At 37.7% G+C, this 23,841-nt stretch overlaps 2 protein-coding genes across 2 annotated transcripts in view; both read left to right on the forward strand.

Moving 5' to 3' along the window:
• LOC145204235 (ferroportin-like) lies at positions 1 to 2,993 on the forward strand. Its single transcript, XM_080076719.1, has one exon. The coding sequence runs from the start codon at positions 296 to 298 to the stop codon at positions 1,979 to 1,981; it is 1,686 nt and encodes a 561-aa protein (XP_079932845.1). The 5' UTR covers positions 1 to 295; the 3' UTR covers positions 1,982 to 2,993.
• LOC145204234 (WD repeat-containing protein 48-like) overlaps positions 2,990 to 23,841 on the forward strand; it is a 26,852-nt gene continuing 6,000 nt past the window's right edge. The window contains exons 1-12 of the mRNA XM_080076718.1: positions 2,990 to 3,133; positions 3,394 to 3,456; positions 3,525 to 3,690; positions 3,958 to 4,170; positions 4,870 to 5,060; positions 5,649 to 5,888; positions 8,928 to 9,117; positions 9,947 to 10,044; positions 16,082 to 16,189; positions 16,265 to 16,361; positions 17,064 to 17,150; positions 19,650 to 19,794. Coding sequence (XP_079932844.1) covers positions 3,089 to 3,133; positions 3,394 to 3,456; positions 3,525 to 3,690; positions 3,958 to 4,170; positions 4,870 to 5,060; positions 5,649 to 5,888; positions 8,928 to 9,117; positions 9,947 to 10,044; positions 16,082 to 16,189; positions 16,265 to 16,361; positions 17,064 to 17,150; positions 19,650 to 19,794 — 1,643 coding nt within the window. The 5' untranslated portion in view covers positions 2,990 to 3,088. The remainder of the gene's footprint in view (positions 3,134 to 3,393; positions 3,457 to 3,524; positions 3,691 to 3,957; positions 4,171 to 4,869; positions 5,061 to 5,648; positions 5,889 to 8,927; positions 9,118 to 9,946; positions 10,045 to 16,081; positions 16,190 to 16,264; positions 16,362 to 17,063; positions 17,151 to 19,649; positions 19,795 to 23,841) is intronic.

The raw sequence follows: 23,841 nt of genomic DNA on the forward strand, positions 1-23,841 counted from the left end.
GCAAAGCAGTGCCATGCCAGTGACCAAAACTGAGAAAATGTCGCGTTTGGAGATCACATAATGGGGCTTAATAACATTTGCACCTTTTAATCGGTACATTTCACTAAGGGCGCTGTAGGACTGAAATTGGCTCATTGCTACTTTGCCTTCAGGACTCAGGAGGTTTTGTTTTTAATAGATTTGTTTGTGTATAAATTAATATTTCTGTTTGTATTGGGTTTGTTCTGAAATCTATTTTATGTCTTTATGTAGCAAACTAACAAAACAGCACAAAGCAAGTAGTTTTTAATAAAATATGGTATCAACAGGAGTGCTAATATATGCTGGACATTTTTTCTCATCATGGGGAGACAGAATGTGGCACTTTGCAATTCCTTTGTTTTTGTTTGAACTGGATCCAACATCATTAATTTTATCAGCAGCCTATGGTCTAACTTTAACATGTTGTGTTTTGCTATTTGGGCCATTGGTTGGTGATTGGATTGACCAAACTCCACGCTTACATGCTGCAAGGGTGTCATTAGTGATTCAAAATCTAGCAGTGATACTCTGTGCAATACTGTTGTTGGTAAACTTCCAGTTTGGAGATAAGAATGCATCATACATTATTGGTGTCGAAATTGGTGCTATTGTACTTGGCGCAATCAGTCAACTTGCTAGTGTTGCTACAGGAATCATCATACAAAAAGATTGGATTGTTGTGGTGGCTCAAGGTAAAAAGGACATGTTGGCTGAGTTAAACTCTATGGTGAGAAGAATTGATTTGTCAACTAAGATACTGGCCCCGATGGCTTGTGGACAAATTATGGCTGTTGCTGACCTTTTTGGTGGGGCCATCTTCATCACTTGTTGGAATGCATGTTCAATGTGTATTGAATACTTGCTTCTAAAAAAGGTTTACGATCGAACTCCAGCCTTGTCCCAGAAAGCATCACAAGATGGTGAGCAGGCTGATGATCATGAGATGGTTGAACTTCATGCCACAGATGGTGATGAAAACACTGAAAATGATGCAAAAGAAACAAAACCAGACAAACCCAAAGAAAAGAAACCAAAACAGTCAGTGATTATGAAAATGTTTGGTTTCATTTTCACTGTAAAAGATGGCTGGAAGTCTTACATAGCTCAACCAATAGCACTGCCTTGTCTTGGTTTTTCATTTTTATATTTGACTGTATTAGGTTTTGGCTACATTACCACCACCTATGCATACAGTCAGTGTTTCAGTGAGTTTATGGTTGGTATTCTTCTTGCAGCAGCAGCTGTTACTGGTATCATAGCTACATTTATATTTCCTATAATGAGGCAAAAGTTGGGTCTTGTTAGAACCGGACTTTTTAATGCCGTGTTTCAAACCCTTACATTGGGAATGTGCATTGCATCTGTATTTGTAGCTGGAAGTCCCTTTTATTTACTACCTGCAAATCAACCACACCAAGATTCCATACCAAATACTACTCTTTCAATTCCTGTTGTGACCACTTTGCCAACTTCAATGAATGTCAGTGTTTTGAATACCACAATGGTACTAACAACCAAGAGCATTCTAAGTAATTCAACTGTACAACCCCAACAGAAGATCGGTTCAGACCTGTTCCTAAAATGTCAGGAAGGTACCAGTCCACCATCATCTTATCTTTCAGTTTCATTGCTCATGGCGGGAATAATTTTGGCTCGTGTTGGCTTGTGGGGTTTCGACCTTACCATTACTCAACTTATACAGGAAAATGTTGCTGAATCTGAGCGGGGCATTGTAAATGGTGTCCAAATGTCTCTTAACAATCTTATGGACATGATACAGTATATCCTTGTCCTTGCATTGCCATACCCGAAACAGTTTGGTATCTTAGTTATGCTATCCTCTCTTGCTGTGTGTATAGGCTATGTTTTGTATTGCATTTATGCAAGAAGAGTTCGAGGGCACCTTCTTCCACATTGCAAACGTCCCCTCACAGAAACAGAAGAAAATCCTGAAGCATAAGTATTTTTGTATGTGCTCTCTAAAGCAGTGGTCTGATACTTGATAAGTTGCATATCTTTCTGTTTTGAGTACAGATGAAGCCAGAAAATAGCATAACCAATTGGTCAAGCTTTTTGTGCAATTAACTAAAACTATGTGAATAACTGGGTTCACCTGTACTACAAAATGTTATTCCATGAATATCACTAATTTCTTAATTTCTTATTGACAAAGTTGTAATGTTTTTTTTATCTAGTAACTCCATTGGTTGATGATATCGCTTACCAATTAAACGTATTAAAACATATTTTATGAAGGGATTTTCTAAGACAAAAAAATTACTGTTGCTGGTACAATAATTAAAAGTTAATACTCTGCACAGGGATTTGTATAAAATATTATGATACCCACCAAACATGTACATTATGGAAAGTCATTTTAGATTTGTTTGTTTTTCTTGCCACCAAAAATGCCTATTTTAGAATTCGAAAAAATGACAGTTTGGGTAGTTGAGATCATCCTTCATGTGTTTAATTCTTGCCTGTGATAGTTCAAGTTTGATCGTAAAGTTGTTACTAGGGAAACAAACCACTACGAAAGGGATATTTGCAGTCAGTACAGTACCCCATAATGTTAAAGTTCACTGTGTTTTGAATATTTTTATTGCTTGACATTCAGCTTGTAAACACAAAATGTTCCATGAATGCAAATACATCAAGAGTCTCAATTGTGCTATATCAAAAAGTGTTTTTCATCAACATACTTCTTTCAGTGGTGATGTAAGTTCTTAAATATTTGATTGCGGATTTTATTCTTTGCATTTTTCTCATTGCCAATTTTTCATTAATTATATAATTGTTTTGTTTGTTTTGTATTGTGTAAGCATTATTTCAGTTTTTGAGAACACACATTGAGACTTTTATACATCAGGTTTTTGCAACATTTTAGTTACAATTGTGGCATTTTTTCTGCCATTCCATACCAGTGTGAATTTGTCAGACATACTTTGTGTTCTAACTATGGTGTTTCCAGATCATAAGTAATCTTGACATCTAAAAATTTATACAATTTTATCTATTGATATGACTGATGTCATTTGTGTAACTTTAACTTGACTACACGGCTAGAATGCACCCCAGAAGGGACTTGGCTGCTTCAAGAAAAAAAATTCAGGTAACTTTCCAAGTTTTGAAACACAATGTGGTACATTTAGGTTGTGTACCTCATAAAAGTGTCATGTTTGCCAAAAACTTTACATGATCTAACTGCGCATGTTAAAAAAATCTTACTTGATTATCATTGAAGAATTAGCTGTTTTACAGGTGTTCTCTTAACTCATATGTTTGTACACAGTTTTGTCTAATCGTTGGCTGAAATATTTGTTATTCTTGGATGTTTGTTGCTTGTTTATGATAATAATGTTCTTTAAATAGGTTTCATATGTCATTCGGGATGTTGTAGAAAAATACAACCGATCTGGGGTGAATGCCTTGCAGGTAAAGTATAACAACTGTTAAATGATTTAATAAAATAACAAAAATATTATTTGTCTTAACCAAACCAGGTTGATCCTACAAACAATCGATTGTACACTGGTGGTAGAGACTCGATCATAAGAGTATGGAACACAGAATCCAAAAACCAGCAAGAAGCAGACCCGTATGTTGCTTCCATGGAACACCATACTGATTGGGTGAATGATATTGTTCTATGCTGCAATGGACGAACATGTGAGTTTGGTGTCAGTATACATATCTGACATAGCTTTTTACATAAATCTGTATTGAACAATGTACCAAATAGCAATTTCACATTTTTTACATTGCATTGTCACTTTTTTTTCTCAAAAATACAATGCAAAAAGGCTAAACATAATGTTATTTCAAATGTTACATATATATAATATGTATATAGACACAAAACTACATGTCAAACACAGTTTTTGATTGTTATTTGAAGTATATGTGGTTTAAGTTCCAACATCACATTTTTTGCAGTGATATCAGCATCTTCGGACACAACTGTAAAAGTGTGGAACGCACACAGAAAATTCTGCATGTCCACTTTAAGAACGCACAAGGACTATGTACGCTCTCTTGCTTATGCCAGGGACAAGGAACATGTTGCAAGTGCTGGGTTGGATCGGCAAATATTTATCTGGGATGTTAACACACTCACATCACTTACAACCACACATAACACCGTTACAAGTAAGGTTAATATTGTGGCTTGCATCGTTATTTGAGTTTTTGTTGAGGTTGGACGGTCGTAGGTAAAGAAGCAGTGTTTGCATTTTTGCCCCGATTTGTGATGACTCCACAAATTTTACGCTGTTGGGTTTTGGTTGTTGTTCCGCTTTTCGCCCACGTGTTTTTTCACAGTCTGGTGGCCCATGTGAGGTTGTTTTCAACATCAATGAACTAGGTGGTAAATTGTAATATCACGCACCCAGTTTTTTTACGGTAAATTGTCAAATGCAAAGTCATTCCCTCTGCAATCATTTACCTGTGCGTTCGTTTCGCATTGACGACTCTGTCTGTGCAGTGCACCGCGACCATTAACTGTCAATATTTTGCGGTTTGTTGAGTGTTTTTCCCGAACGCAAAGTCGTAAAATGCGCGCTGATAAATATTTACGGCATACACATTTTATCGAATAGCACTCTGTAATGTTTTATTATTGCAGGGGGCACAGACTTTCAAACTTTGTCGCCACGGAGTTTTATTACAACATTAAATATTTTTTGTTTTAAACAACACCAATATCTTATGTTAAAGTTTTCAAACTTCAGTGTGCAATACTACAGCCGTTAATGTAGTTGTTTTCCTATAAGCGTACTATAATAAATTAACAAAACGTAAAATGCAGTTTCTACCCTACCGGACTAACAACAACAATTCAATTTACAGCTTCGAATGTGAGCGGATGTAAAAACTCGATATACAGTGTAGCGATGAACGATCCGGGTACGGTGCTGGCCGCTGGATCTACTGAGCGAGTAATACGTGTGTGGGACCCGCGAACTTGCGAGAAACGCATGAAGTTGAAGGGACACACAGACAACGTGAAAGCGCTGCTCATAACCCGTGATGGCACCCACGTAAGAATGTACAAAAACGTTGACTGTGCTGTGAAAATATTATGCAAGCAACAGCAATAAACATTTCATATAACGCATACCACACCTGATTTTTTTATTTGTAAAAATCTTACAATCTTGCGTGTGTACGTTCATGTAGATTTGTTTGTATATACAGTACTTTCTTCGTTACCTAGCTAGTATTACAATATTAAAAAAATATTACGCAGACTTTAAAAGTAGTGTTTTCCAAGCTTTTTGTGTTGCGGCGCCGTCACCTTTCGCCGGCTAGAAGTACACAAATGTAACACAAAGGACTGGTGTAGTGTAGATAACACATAAGATCAAAGTGGAGTTTTGGTGTTTTATGCACTCTTCCGTTTCACTCTGAAGCCCAAAAGCAGGGATCGGCGACGTTTTTGTTTAAGTGCTGTTCGAAAATACAACGAATTTTCGCGACGCAATTAAAATCAATCGCCGACACTAGTGTGCTATGTACACTTGGTCCGGCGCGCCTAACCCACATACAGAAATCCTGATCGGGATTCGACCCCTAAAGCGTCCTGGGTTCGAACCCCTTAAAACAACAATCAGTTTTTCTGCTTTCAGCTTCTGTCTGGAAGTTCGGACGGGACAATCAAACTATGGTCGCTAGGGCAACAACGTTGCTTGGCAACCCTGCCCATTCACAGAGAAGGTGTTTGGACGTTGACAACGGTTTTTGATTCCCCTTCATCGTTCGGTTGTGTTTATTCATCTGGCAGGGATGGTCGGGTTATGTGCAGCGACTTTCGACACCCGGATTGCAACAGTTATGTCGTCTGTGAGGAGTCCGCCCCGGTTTTAAGGGTATTTATTTTATTTTTATCTCTATTGTTTTTTAATGCAAGGCCACGTATGTACTTTTATATGTCCCTGTTGGTGCATTGTATTTTCAAAAACAAATAGGTCATATTGGTAACACAGCTTTTGTAAAGGCAGGGTGATATTTCACCCTTGGTATTACTCTCATACTGTGATCGCTGGTTAACATGAAGGCCCAGCTTACATACATGACTCTGCATCATTTTTGCTTGATAATCAGCTGACTCGAACCACTAACCATTACAAGTCATTATCATTTTGACTATAGTGGTTGGCACGCAACGTCTCTACTCTATAATATTGCCGACCCCTGGTGTAGATGGTTCGAGCTCCTGTCTTTTGGTAAAGCGCTCGCCTTGCGGAAGTGAATGCTTGAGAGAGACTGACAATTCAGTATCACTCCTCTATAGATAGGCCCGCGAGATGTATATAAAAAAGTTTATTACGTGAAGATTGATTGTGGTACCAAATCCATATGCAGAGTTGCCGACAAAAAAGTAGGTTTGATTTTTTCGCGCGTGTTGGTCACAGCAAAATAGTGACACACATTTGGGCTCGGGAATGCTTAATTGGTGATGAAGTTTGAGTTAAAAGATTGAAAAAAAATTCAACCAACCCATGTTTAATTAAAATTTAATGAGCTAAAATCGGAAGCTTTAATTTGCAATTACCCGATCAAACGTATTGTTCCCATGTTCCTTCAAGCATAGTTCTTTGTCAACCTTTCTCCTGTTATTTGCGCGTTAATATATATAGGAACCAGTGTTTTTTAAGGTGTTTTTCTCCAGCGGTTTCCCAAAATTTGGACTTGCAACTACAGTAGAAAAGTAATGGTTGTTTCTCGCTATGTCTTGTCGATAATACGAATATAGCCTACGATATTTTGGTATTTAAATGAAACACTTGCGGTATCTTAAAACTACTTAGCGGTCACCCAAACCAAACCTTAAAAAAACCCTGATAGGAACCATTAAATAATCTCAGATTTAAATCCGTTTTCATTTTAGTTTTATTATTCAAAAATTGATTTGCAAAGTTAAAAGGTTATGTGAATATCGGTCCTTCTTGTGCATGTATCACATAACATTATAACAAAACTCATGTGACTTGACAGTGATCGCAAACACTCCCTGATACGTGAAAATAGGAGTTAGCAAATGAGTTTGAGCGATGCGTTTACGTCCGAACAACTGACACTTATGACAGAACAATCGATAATTGATTACTATACATCCTCACTATATACGTAATGCCTCTATAGCGAGAGTCACTCACGCCAATAATGCATGTGACCTGATTAATTGTTTAGCTACAGGGGTGGGCAACGTTTGTTACTGTAGGGCCAATTATAAATGTCAAAATTGGATCGCGGGCCGCACATGTGTACAACACAAAGTGATTTTTGCTTGATTTCTTACCAAATATGCTTAACTACTAGGGATGCGCCGAGCCGAGCCAGAACCCGAGTACTCGGTACCGAGCATCGCTGTTTTTAATGCTCGGTGCTCGGCCGAGCAGTTGCACAAACTGACCCGAGCGTTAAATTTGCATATTCATGCCCTGCTAAGATACGTAATTAGTGTTCGAAAGGGTGCAAAAACAAATGATTTTTCAAATGTATTAGGTGGTGAAAAAACGTGTACTTCCGAGGCCTGTACAGCTTAATACACCGCTGGTGACGTAAGAGACCTAGTAGAGCTAAAACGTAGAAAGGGGATTTTTTGTGACGTCATAATGCACCGAGCGTGCTCGGCCGAGCACCGAGCATTAACGTGAGATGCTCGGTGCTCGACCAAACAGAACATTTGCAGTTTTGGCACATCCCTATTAACTACAAGTATGTTTCGTATTTGATCCTAGCCACATTTTGCCAGGTCGCAGAAAACTAGCATCAGGCGCATTAATCAGCTCAAAAATATGAAATAATTGAACTCCTTTGCCAGTACTTCCAAGCGTCTCTGAAATCCAAGCGTCTCTGCGGGCCGCACAACCTTTAATGAAGCAAGTTAGACGTGCTGCGTTTGCCAAGCCTCACGTGCTTCTGATATGCCTCTTCTTGGTTCTGGTGCAATAACGGGCTGTCAGTACCCATTTAAACTTGCATCAAAGAAAAGAGTAAAAACGATACAAGACAAGCCGCGCATTCTTAACACAACCCCAGCTCAATACCAATTGCCCGCTTCCAAGCCTCGTAGAGCAGGGGTGTCCAAACTTTTTTTAATGGGGGCCAATTTTTACCAGGTTAAGACGCCCGCGGGCCAACGTTTTTTTAGAATTAGAACCCAAATATGCGGGAAATTGTTGGATTTTGTTGCGTCAGCATCATGTACACTTTCTTTTTACCGGTAAAGTTCCATGGAAAGCTTTTGCGTGAACTCACAAGTCGCCAAAACCCAAAAACTTAATCCAAACTATGGAGGCCATATGCAACACAATTTGAAAACAATAGCCGCGGGCCACGCGAAAAGCCGCCGGGGGCCGCATTTGGCCCGCGGGCCGCACTTTGGACACCCCTGTCGTAGAGCCCCTTCCCTTTAATGTCAAATAACGGTACCAAAATAAAAACGTAACACTTCCACATTTCTCGGCTCAGTAGCTGACAAAGCGTTGCGTAATCACGTGACCACATCATGGGTTAACGCGCCCCTGTTTGATAAACCCTGTCATCAAAATTGGATCATAATTTTTGTACTTCAGTTCGGTGCACGCTTATACGTATGCCACGGTAGTATTCGTACGGATACGCTGTATAGCAACAAATAGAAAAATGCAGAAAAGATTTATCTAAACTTCGATACCCGTAGTATGGCACACGAACCAAGTTTATGTCGTAACACATGTCTTGCCGAAATAAGACAAATAGTATACTGCCAAAGGCAACTCTTTATTGTAATCAAAAACTTAGTCCCCTTCTAACCAGATAATACATTCCCTCCAATAAAAAAATGTTCACATTTTTATGAAATTTCTATAAACTTCGGTTGCAGTGATTAATAAGTTTGTCAAAATCATTCGTCTTCTCAGTTGCAACTAGACGGCAAGTCGACACCGGAGCGAATATACTGCGCCACAACCAACTCCTCTGTGCATTCGTGGCCTGTGAAACCTGAGAGTGATAAAGTAGACGTTGAAAATATGGAAGGAAGTGAGATACAAGATCGACTTTTCGACGACGAAAAACCTTATTCAGAGAAACCGTGTTATTCAATCCCAGGTAGAAAGCTATGAACAAAAATCAAATTGTTGAAAAACATATGAGTGAAAAAAGCTCCATATAAAAGTTTATATATAACAGTAAAAATATTAGGTGTATTAGGAAAGCTGGTGGTTTTACTTTCTACTCAAATTCAGAGGTTTTTGGCTCAAACAGAATTGGATTGACAATAGTTTCCGCTAGGTGGCAGTAGTCAACTACGTTTAAACGCCTCTGCTGGGTGTCAGTGTTGGTCTTTTTGAAATGTTGCGCCTGACCCATATACAAACTTAAAAAGCCTTGATCGGGATGCGTCCCCGGGAGCGTCCTGGGTTCGAACCCCGTGAAAAACTAGAAACGGACTGGCCAAACTAGAGTTGTAAGTCGGTCCGGATTCGGACTTAGCTTTCATGAAAAAAAATGGGCTTGATTCGGGCCTGATTTCATTCAAAAAAAATAAAGTCAGTATTTTTTTAAAGTAAATTTAACCAGCTAAACATAGCCTTGGTCTCGGTCTTTTCTGATCTTTTCAATGTGTAAACTTGCCAATCAGACTTTCGGGCCCAAACGGGCTTGTCGAAAACGATTCGGGTTCGGACCGGGTTTCGGGCTCCAATTTCAGGCCCGTTGACAACTCTGGGGCAAACTGTGTTCGACAATTAACTGTGTTCTGTTTTTGCTTTAAAGTTTTTTTTGTGGTTTGGCGTTTTTCGTCGCCCTCGATAAAATATTGATTGATTCGATTAGGCCAAGTGGACCGCTAATGGGCAAAGTTAAGGTTGTTCGCTGGAAAACCACTGCATTTAAATGAAAATTTTAAGGCGTCTGACTAAATTGTGTTTGTTTTTAGGTGCTGCATGTATCACTCAATACAAAGTGCTCTCTGATAAACGTCACATTCTCACACAAGACACACACAACCGCGTGGTATTGTGGGATGTGCTCATGGTGAGTGTTTGAGGTTTGAAACAAATTTTCGCGTCCGATTTGACACTTCAGGTGCTGATGCTGAACCTCACTTCATAATTTTTTTCACAAAAGTACAAATCCAAAACCAACATGTTAGAGCAGCGGTTCTGGGCCATGGAAGCATTTTGATTACGGCCACAGACCAATCAAATAGAAAGCTGTTTTTAAGAATTTGCTTTCATTTGTGGACACTCAGTTTTACAAAAATTATCGCTTGCGGAGAAATTGCGAACGGATGTAAAGTAATTTGTATTTAACTATTTACGGCAGTGGTTCTCAAACTTTTTTATTGTCGGGGCCAAATGGTATTTTTTAAGTGTGTAGGGAGCCGCAAAAAAAGAAACCTTGAGAAAATCACTAAAGAAGATGACTTTGAAAGCTAAAATAGCAATGGTTGGTGGTTTTCTGAGGTCTGGTGCGAGCCGCAAAATTAGTAGTTGGGAGCCGCATGCGGCCCCGAAAACCGAGTTTGAGAACCACTGATTTACGGTATAAAGTTACTTTGAGTTTCTGCAACACTTTATGTTTATGATGTATTAAACTACTTTGGGATTACAATAAAGCCAGATAGCAGCATATCCATCGTCCAATTACTCGGTCATAACTGAAAGTGCTTGATTAAAGAAGGGAAAGTGCTGTTTTATGATTTTTTTTGCATTTAAGTTATTTTGAACTTATATTCTGTTTGAAATATGTTCTGCATTTTTCTGAACCTATTTTATAGTTGTTGTTTTTCTTTCATAAAAATGTACTGGGCCACAGAATTTTTGAGCAATGAAAATGGGCCACAAAAGAAAAAAGGTTGAGAACCACTGTGTTTGAGTGATAAAAACGACTCACAAGATTTCTGTGGAATAAGAAAGTGATATTGAAAAAGAGAATTTTGGTCATGAGCCAAAATCTGCGATCGTACTTTACGCAGCAGAGCTTGTGTGTTTTTAAAACAAACAAACAAAATATTTGGTTATTAATTTGGCAAATATTCTAAACTTTTTTTTGTTTTAAATCCAATACAGTAGACAAATAATTTAAAATAGCAAAGACGAAGGGCCAATAGGCAATACTAAATACTAAAAAAGAGTGTTTGTAAAACCTTAAAGCAGTAGTTCTCAAACTGTGCGTCGTGACGCTCTTGTTCGTCGTTTCAGTTTTCCAAGGGCGTCGCAGAATAGTTCCGTTTCGTGGCTTTTTGTTGTTGTATCAATAAATACAACTTTAATAATAAGTTCCCTCATTAACTTTTATTTGCTGGTGCGTCGCAAGTCCAGAAAAACTTGTCCAGGGGCGGCGCAACAAAAAAAGTTTGAGAACCACTGCCTTAAAGTATAAAACTCGCATTGTGAATGTGCTCTTTGTCATTAGATCGGCACTTAAATCTTTAAAATTTTTTACTCGGAATGATATTTTAGTGGAGACATGCTGCAGCTCTTCTGTTTATTGGCCAAAAATATTTGCATTTTCGGAGTGAATTACCATTATTGACAAGAAAATGATACCTCATTTTATGGTAGTTAATACTGGAATATACATGAAATTATCTTGTTTTTTGTCCAATATGTTTCATAAGAATGGGTGCATAAGCCTGGAACACATATCCCTGCGGTTTTAAGCTTCTTGTCATAAAAAATGTCACTAATTTGTTCAATTTTGTTGATTTTGAACCTATATAACATAGAGGTTTACCGCACGAGGGTAAAATATTTTATTGTTTAAAACAAGAAGAAAAAACATTTAATAAATATTCCAAACATAAAAAAAATTACAATGATCAAATAATTATTTGTTTGGTAACAGCCCTAGACATGCGTAACCGGGTTGTTTTCTGCGAACTTTGATCTTGCAGTAGATCTAGCGCCTTGCAAAACAGCTATCAGCAGAAAACCGCTTAAGCTGCTCGCTTATGTTGGATTTGCGAAGGATGATAAACTTTTAAGCAGCAATTTTTGTTTGCTATCTTGCGTTGTTCCCATACCTTCACATACTCTTCCTGAAGCTATCGTGAGTTTGCATAATAATCATGCGGTTCACGTGAGTCCAACATCTGCTTCGTGACAGCGAATAAGCACGGAGTGCGCAGAGATTAACGTAACAACTGCAGTTTGGTAGGCAAAGCGGTCGGGCGGTTGTATTCGCATTATCACTATAGACAGTTTTAACGACATACTCGATTGTTCTGCTTTTGTGACGTTTCGTACGTGCAAATGCCATTAGGCCAATAGTTTCACTGTAACCCAATGTAATTTAAACTTAAGTCGTCTCGAATTTCGGGATCTGAATTTTTCGGCAGAATTGTTGTTGGAACAATGTCACTTCAAGTTTGTCTGCATACTTAATATGCATGGACTTATTGTATTGCGGCCTGCAGACGAATTTATTTAAACTTTGGGCTAATTTTTTTAATTTCGGTTTTAGAAATTGTTGTTGCATTTTAAGCCTTTTAAGTAGACACAAAATAGTTTTAGGCATATACGTTAATTACTTTTTTTTACATTTCTCTAGCATCTTCTATTCGACATATTTCTTCTTGTGGTATTTTTTTAGGCAGCCCAATTTTTCGCACTTTAAATTGGTTTTAGCGATTAAAACAAGAAAGAATATAATTGGCTGACAGCAAATTACCATAAGTCCCTTTTTAACTTACCTAAAAAACTGGTCCAGGTGCTTCAAGTAAATGCACGAGACATGATGCAACAGCTTATAAGAATTCGTTGCAATTTTGCCAAACCGCAACTTCATGTTGTGCTTCTGCGTGCCTCGGTAACGGATTTCTGACGGACCAGTTCTCGGCTGTTGCGCAGTTGGTAAATTACAATGTATTTTATCATTGCTATTAAAATATGACTTGTAAGCAGGGCCGAAACCAAGGCCGAACCTGAATTTGTTTTTGAAATTAAAGCCCGAATAAGGCCCGAAAGTTAGGAAAATTAAGCACAAATGAGACCGAGTGTCAGGCTTGAATCAAACACATTACAAATTCCGGAAAGCCCAGCCCAACTCTTAACCCTTTTAGCGCAGTGGTTCTTAACCTGGGTTCGATCGAAACCCAGGGGTTCGCCAATGCTTAATCAGGAGTTCGACAAAGGTTTGCAAAATATTTTAAGATTGCAGGTTTTGTATTAGAACAACAAACTTACAAGTAATGGCCTATCAATGGGTTCGACAAAAGCGTGAAAAAGTATCGTCGGCACAATAAAAAGGTTAAGAACCACTGCTGTAGAGTCTAAAGCAGGGGTGGGCAACCTTTGTTACTGTAGGGCCAATTATAGATGTCAAAATTGTTCATCACACAAAGTGATTTTGCTTTGTTTCTTACCAAATATGCTTAACTACAAGTATAATTCGTATTTGATTCTAGCCACATTTTGCCAGATCGCAGAAAACTAGCATCAGGCGCATTAATCAGCTCAAAAATATGTACTAATTGGACTCGTTTGCCAGTACTTTTGAAATCCAAGCGTCTCTGCGGGCCGCACAAGCTTTAATGAAGGGCCGCAGGCCGCAGGTTGCCCACCCTTGGTCTAAAGCAATCCACCCTTTTTAGGTCTGTAACTATATTCGTTCCAGATTAACCCGTGGCGGACTCTCAATGTAAATATTGAAAACAGAGATTGAAAAATATATTTGTACGTTATGGGGCGTTCACGTACTCATAAAATTCTTTCACATATTTTTGTCCGCGAGAGTCTGAGTTTATATACACTGATCTAAAGACATCGTTCTTGCAGAACACGAATGTCCAAATTTAGTATAATACCCGAACTGTGCAGTCGTTACTGCTCGTTTATTATTGGGAATACACATTCTAAGTATATTTAGAATAAACAGCAAGGTCGTGACCGTGATATACTGAGGTTTGCAACCCCGCGTTTTCTATTTTCTCCTGGTGTTCTATAATTTCCGTGCTGTAATTTCTTCTTGCGGCTTTGCACGTGTACATTGCGACTCCAGTTAAGACCAGACTGTGTTAAAATAGCAGCTTATTCAGTGTCAAAAAATTGTGCTACGTGCTGACATGCGTTTTGCACAAATTATCCACTGTCAAAATATAGACCTATTAATTTTACAGGTCATTTTTATTTTCGCTCGTTTTGGGCCTGTGTGTTTTTCCTATAAACCCGCATTGGAAGATTGGGCCGTACATGTTCCAAAAATAATGTGTCAAGTTCCCTAAGTTGTCGAAAACTTGTTTGACCACTTAACCGGAAAAGCACGATTCATAGATGCACATGGACTATAGTTCTTTTAAAAGATATGACACCATATTTTGACATTAAAGAACTGAAATAAATAGGTGAATTAGTTTAGAAAGACCACTGTGTGATTAAGCTTGTGGCTTGATTTATGTCTGATTTTGCACACTTAACGAAACCTATGTGCCCAGTTATTGACAAGTTGCGTTTGAGTACAGTTAAACAATGATTTTGCAGAATTTTGATTGTCGCGTAAACAAGACATGACTGCACGTCATAACTTGGGTTTGGCTTCATATTGTTAACACCCGTCACGTATTAGCGGTGGTTGGTGCGCCCATGCATCTGTTGCACTTAACAATTATTTCCACACACTGCCAAAAATAGCGATGCTCGCACTAAGCTTGCTCGAGTGTTGAACGTGCTCTGGTGGTCGCGAAGTTAAATTGGTTCGTATGGGATTATTGTTGCATATAGTTTTTATGTCAAGCGGTAACATCAAAGGAACAAAATGTAATTGTTTTGTACATTGTATATTACATTCTTATGTAAAATACACATTAATACTATATTAGCCATATTTTGCTCTAACAAAAAGAACTATCAGAGTATTTGGCCAACCAATAACTGTTTTAGCAAACAACAGCCACTGGACATTTTAGAGCAAGTTTAATTTTTTTCGAAACAAATTTTGGCCCTCGTGTGTTACATGCGTTTTTAGTATGATTTTCCACCATTTTTGCTGCCTGTACAGAATTTTGATTTGACTTCTGTAATACGTACTTAAACTTTTGCAATTTTTTTAGTCTTGTTTTTTTTAACTAACGTCAGTTATTATAAAGTAGAACTTTAAGCAAATGATTATGCCGGACACGACATATGTGCAAATCATCGCCAAAAATTTTGTGTTTACTAAAATGTTTTGTACCTGAGTTTTTGTAAAAAAAAATGTGCATCGCTATTGTTAATTAAGTCTATTCTACGTAATTTCTAAATCCCTCTGTAGAGATAGGCTTTGGAGAGTTGAATTCTTGTTTAAAGAATAATACGCTTTTGTTTTTTAACACCTCTCATCTCGTTATTGTTGTGGTATTTTGGCTCTTGGCGAAAGCTTTTCCCAAACTTTTTTACAGAAATTATTTTCGGAGAACTTTTCCGGTCAGGCTTTTCTAAAATCCGTAAGAGAAAGAAAAACGAAATATGTGCTGTGAGAAAATTTTTACTCAAACATGCTTCGGCAGGTTTGATCAGATATTTCCATGGGAGAAATATTCGCCAGACCATCTTAATGTACTGATGACTGTTAGTGTGGATCGTAACGTGCTTTTTGTCGAGGATGTTTATAATCTTGTGACTAATGTGCCGGTATTTTTCGCATAATTTCCAAACTTAAAAACATCATTATGAAATCAGCTGCCCAAACGACGATTCCAAATTTCCACCCACTAATATCGGCGCAATCAAATCTAAATTAGGCCGCGACGCGTTTTAGGCTCGAAAGGTCGATTCTCGATTGACCGATGGCTAGACGAATGCAATTTTTAGAGTTAAAACCGTGTTTAAGTTGAATTTCAACATTTCCAAGGTCACTGTTGCCCACCAAACTGAGTTGTCGTTTAATAATTTCATATGCGCCTTCTGTTTTTGTTCGCAATGGTGTATTCTCTGCTCTTGCAAATTATTTTGACAAAAGCACGACGAAAAACTACATTATTAAATTTCAAATAAATTCAGTGTTTGTGTTCTTAATATGTCTGTCAGCATCTGTTTCTTCTACACCCGGTCTCCAGTTATGCGACATTAATTTTTACTTTTTTACTTTGCAGGCAAAGGCGGTTGAGGATCTCGGCTGTGTGGACTTCGACGTGGAAGTAAAAAATCGTGAAAAAATTCTTTATGTGCCAAACTGGTTTAGTGTCGACCTCAAATTAGGAGTAAGTATATTAGTCTGTACCAATCTTTTCTATGTCATAGTAAACGAGGATTTATAGCAAGTTTTTTTTAACCAGCTTCTTAGTATTCATCTGGAGGAACGGGAATGTTTTTCTGCTTGGATGACCGCACGTGATGTTCCCGGTTTCGAGGAGTCAGACCCGGTGACGAAAAGTGAGTGGAAACTTTCCTAGTTTGGTTATTAACATTTTCCTAAAAAAATTCTGTGAATCGTCAAGCTGGCGAAAAGTTCGATTTCGACACAGAATTGTTGTCTGTGATCCAAATCCTTCAATGAATCATTTTTCGCTTCTGAACAAGGTTGCGCAATATGTAATTTTTTAATTATAAAGTGATGTGTGTTTGTGCAAAAAACCTTACCGCACTTTAATTAAAATCAAGCGCCTCTCCCTTTCCTATCGTACTTTAAACGCTCAAAGCATACGAAATGTCAAATCCTTGAACATTTTAATTAAAAACTTATACATCAGAACTAACGTACGATTAAGGATAAAAAATAACGGCCCAAATAGACGTAAAATGTGACATGCTTTATTATTCAAACGTTTCGGCAAGTGCTTACGCCATCATCAGTGATATAAAGGGCCACATGAAGTTTGAACGATAAAGCATGTCGCTTTTTACGTCTATTTGCGCTGTATTTTCACTTATAAACAGGTCCGTATGTAGTGTTCTAATTGACTAAAGTGTTCTTATGTTTTGTGAGAAATCATAAAATTCCAAGCTTTGTCAAAATTAAATCTTTACATTCGCTCGATTCCGGTATGAATTGAGGTAGTCTATACGATGACCATTGTATTTATTTATTTTGGGCATTGAACATGGTTTAGGTTTTTATTTATTTTCTACTTACAGTCAACTACGGTGGATTGCTGCTTCGCGCTTTATTGGAACATTGGCCGGAAACTCACGTGTTGCGAGATGAAAAATCGACAGAATCGGGTAAGTCGGTCGAGTTTTATTCCGCCACCCACAACCACACATGTTACACCACCATCATATATCTCATAATACACTATGACGTAATTATAGGTTCGGTGACTCATCAAAAAATTTATCACCCAAAAAAGGTATGTCACGTACTTTCAAATTTGTTCCCCTTTTTTGTTGATGAGAATGTTTTGTGCACTTGCGACTTCTAGTTTCTTTACACATACTCCATACTAAGCCAACATTTGATATTAGTTAGCGTGATATCATATCTTTGCCTATTTTCAATTACACAAATTGTTTGCCAAATTACAGTAGAAAAGTTTTTATACTTACGTATAAAATATGCTCAAAACGAGCGGCAGACTGTCAGTGTAAATCTTTTATTTGCAGGAATAATAATTTGATCTATTTTCGTCTATTTTCGTCTATTTAGAAGCATATCAGACTTATTTAAATACAATTTCATGTAGTATGTTATGACATTACACTTACTTTTTACACTTGTAAAAAAAAGTCACTATAGGGCGCTATATGTAGCCAAAGCGGATATAAACGTATATTTTAGGTTAATGAATTCCCCTAGAACCCCAGACTGATAATACTGTTTGAAGAGTATATGTCCTTGACGTGTACTCCGTATTTGCGTTGTCACAACTACACATGTAAAATAAGGTTCGTCTAAAGGACTTTCGCTATCTCAAACCACATATCATCATAAGATCATATGCTTTGGTGCTTTCCATGTATAAATTCCCAAACCTAAGCAAACATTGCGTTATGTCTGAGAGGTAAATCTTAGCGATTTGTTCTGCTTGTCACGTAAGAACAAATTCTTTCATTGAAACGTCACGTGATACAAATACAGGAATATCGTTGTTCAAATCGCTAAAAGCTGTTTTACACAGTTTTTTCATTCATGCTTAAATCGAAATTATGGACATTCCGGACTATAGATGAAACAAGATTAATGGAGTAGGTATACAAAGCTTGAACATGAATAATTTAACCGGATTATGTCGTATTTCCGACTTTAAGAAGCTTTTGCCTTCTGGCAACTCCTGACTAGTGTATATTTACAAACCCTCAGTTCCGTAGGACTAATATTTTGCAACCGACTTTTGGAAGCATCCGTTATTGAAAAGGGCATTTTTTCTTTGAGTAAAAGCTTTGACAGATTGGTATGCGGCACGGACCCGAAAGTACAAGACCGAAACCCTCCCCGAATCAGAATTTAAGCAAAAAGGCCCGAACTCGTCCCAAAACTATGCAAAGTTACCACATAAAAATGGCCGAATCTGAAGTCAGAATCACCCTGTTTTACAATGCTATGTTGTGAAATATCTGACCACGTGTTGGCATTTTGCCAAATAGAACGTTTGAACAAAGCCAATATTTGCACAGTTTTAATATCGGTTTCTAATGGTTTACCACTTTCTGTTGCTCACTATCAAAATATTGACACTTTAAAGATAGCCTTTATTTATTACTGTTTATGTTTCGCTTTGTAAGCGTGCCCTTCGAAGAAACCTACGAAAAATGGGCCAAGCTTTTTAGCATATGAAACGACTTGCATACATTGATTTTTGAGGATAGGACTTAAGACGCTGTTTATAGGCATATTTTTCGCACAATTACCGATTTTATAAATATTTGTGCTGCCCCCTTGCGTTAGTTTAAATACTACTAACCGAACGTTCGTTTTTGTATGGCCACGCCAAGCTGAAAACAGGTTCAGTTACATTTTTCCTCCAGGAGTCTGCGTCAAATTTCCCGCAAAATTTGTCGAATAAAAATGTTTGACGAAAACGCCCTTAGTTTGTGTTGAAAAATGCCCAATGTTATTTTGAACGTAAATATTTGTTCGAGTATAATTTAACATACTTTCGCTGACTAGTAAGGCGGGGCGTTTATTAAGGCATCACATTTTAATATTGTATGCTCGAAACTTGCATTGTGAAGTTACCACATTTTTGCGAATAAGGTGACGAAGTGTTCCCATAGTTCTGTCAATGGGAGCAGTATAGAGAAAATCACTCTTTGTTGTAAGATCAAAATCCATTTTCGGTCTTACGCCCACCACATTTCTGAATAGTTGTAACTCGCCCGCATCCGTCGTTAAATAGTTGTAAAAACACCGAACAGCGAAAAAATTTTTTTTTAAATCTGTATGTTCTTGGACATACGAAACTTAGTATACGCAAGGATCCCATAACACACAAAGCTTTTCTCATGACTGCCTCTATTGAAAAAACTGTGAAAACACGTTGTAACTTGTAACCTAATTAGGAAAATAAAGATATAACTTTACAATGATTTAAATCATTAGTTTCAAGCGAACGATATTAATATTAAATGCCTGATATGTCCCGTCACCTATCCTCGACGAAACAACCTTATCACAAGCTGTTGACAACCGTTTGTAAACCACTTCCATCTCCTCCATACAAATTAACCAAATAAAACTGACATTGAACATAATATTAATTTCCAGTTTGTGGTATGTTGCAGACGACATGGATGAGTCAAGCAGTCAATCATCGCCAAGCAAATCTTCGTTGCCACGGAAACCAGGTCCCGGCGGGAATCCGTTTTTTAAGGTGCCACGTCACACTCCTGTTATTTTCAGCGAATCTGGGGGACGAACCTTGTTCAGGTAAAAGCAAAAAACTGCTTAAACATTAAGTAAATTTTAAAAACATAACGATTCATGAGAACACAATTTGATTTTTGTGTGTTTGCTTTCAAACATATGAGTAGAGCGACCAACTGTACTACTGTGACTTTACTTGCAATTTTTTCTGGGTAAACGCATAGGCTCAACGTTAGCAGGCAGGTTGTAGACGCACACCAGTTTATGCGAAGCGTATAGGTTTTCTTATGTATATGAATTAGATTTTGTTGCTAAAAATGTGCCAACATTGCGCAATTGCGCGAGTGCGCTGCTAATAGGGGAAAGTTCATAGGCTATGTTTCAAGTTTTCGTGCAAAAGAATGATGTTATTGTTGAAAAACAGAACTGGGTGCAAACTTATATTCAGAAAGATGTTTGGAAAAAAATACGATATTTTGTTGTGTTTTTTTCGGTCACTTTGTTTGTAATGGTACATCGTAAGGGGTTTTGAGCTATATTTGTATCCTTCTGTATTGGGTTTACATTACTTTTTCTTAATATACTCCGCTAAAGAACACCATCAGCAGCTGTTAACGTTGTTAAATTTCGTGCTGTGTTACTGGTTTTGTTTCATCCGTCCGGACTCCAAAGAAACCTGTCTTACCAAACGATGTCTTTACCAAAACATTTGCAGCAGTTTCTTATCGCCAATGGCTGTTTGTCGGCTTGCACAGCCTGACCTTTACAAGGCGTCTCGTCCCCGTAATGCCGCGTGCATTTGTTTCTGGTATGATAAACACTTGTTAAACATCTGTATTTACGACAGTTTGTTTCCCCAACAAACAAGCTTCCGAAACCCGTACTTTGCGCAACTCCGAGTCAAAATATTTTTTTCAAAGTTGTGCCGTTTTTGTAACATGGAAAGCTAAGTAATTTTTTGTAAAAGTACGGCGTGTTTCGTTTTAATTTGTAAAGCTTGCATTTTGTACCGTAAGTGCTACAACTCTACAAGGGATTTGAAAAACGACCATTCTGTACGTCACAAAGTTTGAACACCTCTGTCATTGGCCTGGGAAATAGTCCATGCGGCCTAAACGACTATTGATAAACCGTTCGGTGGCCTTTATAAACAAAAAGGTTCCCCACCCCTGGTGTAGGATGTACTGAAAGTCTACTAAAATAAAAATTTGTTTTAAAAAATATATTTTCCAATTAGCTATTTTACGATTTAATTTACGAACAACAAAATTAACATTTTCCTATAGTTTAGATTTACATACTTTAGTACAAAATTTGCAAATAAAAAATAACACTTGCAATTGGACTCTCTTTCCACCGTCTCGACATCGCATTAAGCGACCACAAATATGACGACATAAAAAGCTTACCGGCGAATTATGTGGTTTCCAATCTTTAATCCGCTTCGTGATAAACTGTGCGTCTATGATCGCACACAAGGGGCGGTCGAGAAAAAAATGTGTTTGAAGCTAAGAGATTATACTTTTATATCGCCCAACTCATATCATCAGGTATTTATTTAAGGGCGGCAATGCACCATACAGATTCTTCAAATATTTAAATAGCCTTTTATTGGTAACAATGGTCTTACTGTGTTGCTTTTTGTACTTCAAACTTGGCACCCACGACGGAGACTAAGGCTGCGTTCACACAGAGGCACCGTCCCGTGGTTTCGTACCTGGTGTTCATGCCCCGCGCGTTCACACTGAGCAAAAAACGTCGTTCACACTAGACGGTTTTCGCGACTAGGCATCGCGTTTTTTGCTGGTGTGGACGACAGGTTTTGACGTCTGAAGACAGGTTTCGCGATGAGACAAAAGTGTGGTTTCAAACCTGATGTTGTTGAAAAAACTTACTACTATTGCCAGTTTTATTTGATGTTCGGCAATGGCAGATTAGAGTTTAAATGAACTGTGCAGTTCATGCTTGAAAAAGTTCGTAGACTTTATTTAAATGCATTTCATTTTCATAAAAAGGAATAAACATGGATTTAAGTGGAAGGTTTTCAAGTGTAAATTTATTTTGGATTCTTATTAAACAAAAACGAAGACGTGTACAGCTCAATCAAGACTTCCTTTTTAACTCATTGAGTTACACACATGTAGACCCAATGCAATTTTTTGAAACACCTCCTTATGGCCCTTTGCCGTTGATGGAAATCATGAGCTGAACCTCCTCCGCACTCCAAACAATTAATTTTGTGACTTCTTCTTCAGACCATAGTATTCCTCGTTCACTCATTTTAGGCACGCAAACGTACACTTCAGTAACGAAATAGACAGCACTTATTACAAACCAACGTACAAACCGCAGCATTCGGTTTCACGCCTTGCTTCGTACAGTCACGGTTTTCGAACCTTGCGTCGTTCAGACACGGGTTTCACGACCACGTTTAGGTGCGAAACCACCTCTTTTCGTACCAGGTTTCGGGAGGTGACGTTTCGTTCATACTACCAAAAAGTTTCATTCCTAGTAGCGAAAACCTACCGCGGTGCCCGAGTGTGAACGCAGCCTTATTTGAGTTGTAGTTAAAACACAGTTGTGGCTATCCAAAACTTTTGTCATCTTTTTTAATCTAAGGCTAAATGATCAAAATCCATTAAAAACGGCATTTCAGGTAAAGCCATTCAAACCAACATGACATATATTGTTTATTTTTGAAAAACTAAACGGAAAGAAATGTCTGAACTGGAAAGACTTTTGTCCCATTACTTGGGATGTTTTAAAATCAAATCTGGTTTCGTGTTTGATTTTGCCAAGTCACGTAATTCTATGGAAAAGCTTTAAAAATCAGTTTAGCAACTAAGAATTTCTAGCCGATATTTTCTCGTGTCCGCATGGTCCGGTGTATTGCACGCGATTCACAGGTCATACAATGAATGCAAATTTCAGAATTTCTAATGAGATTTTTATCTTGCTTCTGTATTTCATCCGGCTAATTATAGACTACCTGTGGCATGTGTACTTCAAATTCCAGCAGTTCGCGACAGCGTCGGTGTAAAACATTGAATAATCTTTGTGGAACATTGGTATAATATGCGGGCTGTGGTTGTGGTAGGACATAAGCTATGTGATGAAACTCGGCCACTAGCCCAAACCGCCAGGTTCTCAAAGGCAATACCAAATCCGTGCACTTGCAATATCTTATTCTGAACTGAACTCATCTGACATTTTGAAGGCATGATTTGGCTTTACACCGATTAGCTAAAAATCTGTGCCCGAAATTTTATTTACTTTTTGAAGTTCTGCAACTATTTCTAACAATTCTATCTAACAGCACAGGCATTTATGTTTGTTATGTGGTCGTTTCTATTTGTGTTTAAATGCAAGCAGAAAAGAATGCAGCATTATCTGGGTTTTTTTCCTTATGACTCGATTTGTTGTGACTTTATGTAGCAATTACAGGATATTTTTAATCTCATCATGAGTTTTGTCTAAGATGTAATTACATCTTCTTGGTACATTGGTTATCATGTCGAAACACATGTTGACCAGCAAAAATTTAAGGTTTCCTCCACGTTAAAATGCGTCCATACAGTGATTTTCTTTTTACCGTTGACTGACGGCTGTGTGCTCAAAACTTGCATCAAATAAGGTTATCAATTCATTTTGCATCCGAAACGTGCGAAAGTTAAGGGTGGTTTCGTTGAAGCGCCGAATACATACTAGATTTAGTGGAAACTAATCGGCCAATCAATCAGATTCCTTGATAATTTTTAGAAAAATATTTTTGCCGTAAACAGTAAAGCCACCTTCTACATCCTACAGGAAAAGTTGTTTTGAAAGTTTAATTGTAGTTTGATTGCTGTTTTATCGTCAGTACAACTTTTGTCATACTTATTTCTTCTTTAAAAACGTTTGATTTTGACAAAACTTTTATAAATGATGCATATGATCACATATAAGTTAGCTTCTGTTGACTTCGATAGCTCGTAAGGATCAAATGTTGACTTTGTGCCTTTCACAATAATTTGTTTGTTAAATTTGCTTGAAAATAAAAGAAAAAAACTACTGCAAGTTATCGATTAATTTTGTTGGTTTGCTTCATGAACCGATTTGTACGTTTGGTAA

Source organism: Phallusia mammillata, chromosome 8 (assembly GCF_965637545.1).
Source record: "Phallusia mammillata chromosome 8, kaPhaMamm4.hap1.1, whole genome shotgun sequence".
NCBI classification, from domain to species: domain Eukaryota; kingdom Metazoa; phylum Chordata; class Ascidiacea; order Phlebobranchia; family Ascidiidae; genus Phallusia; species Phallusia mammillata.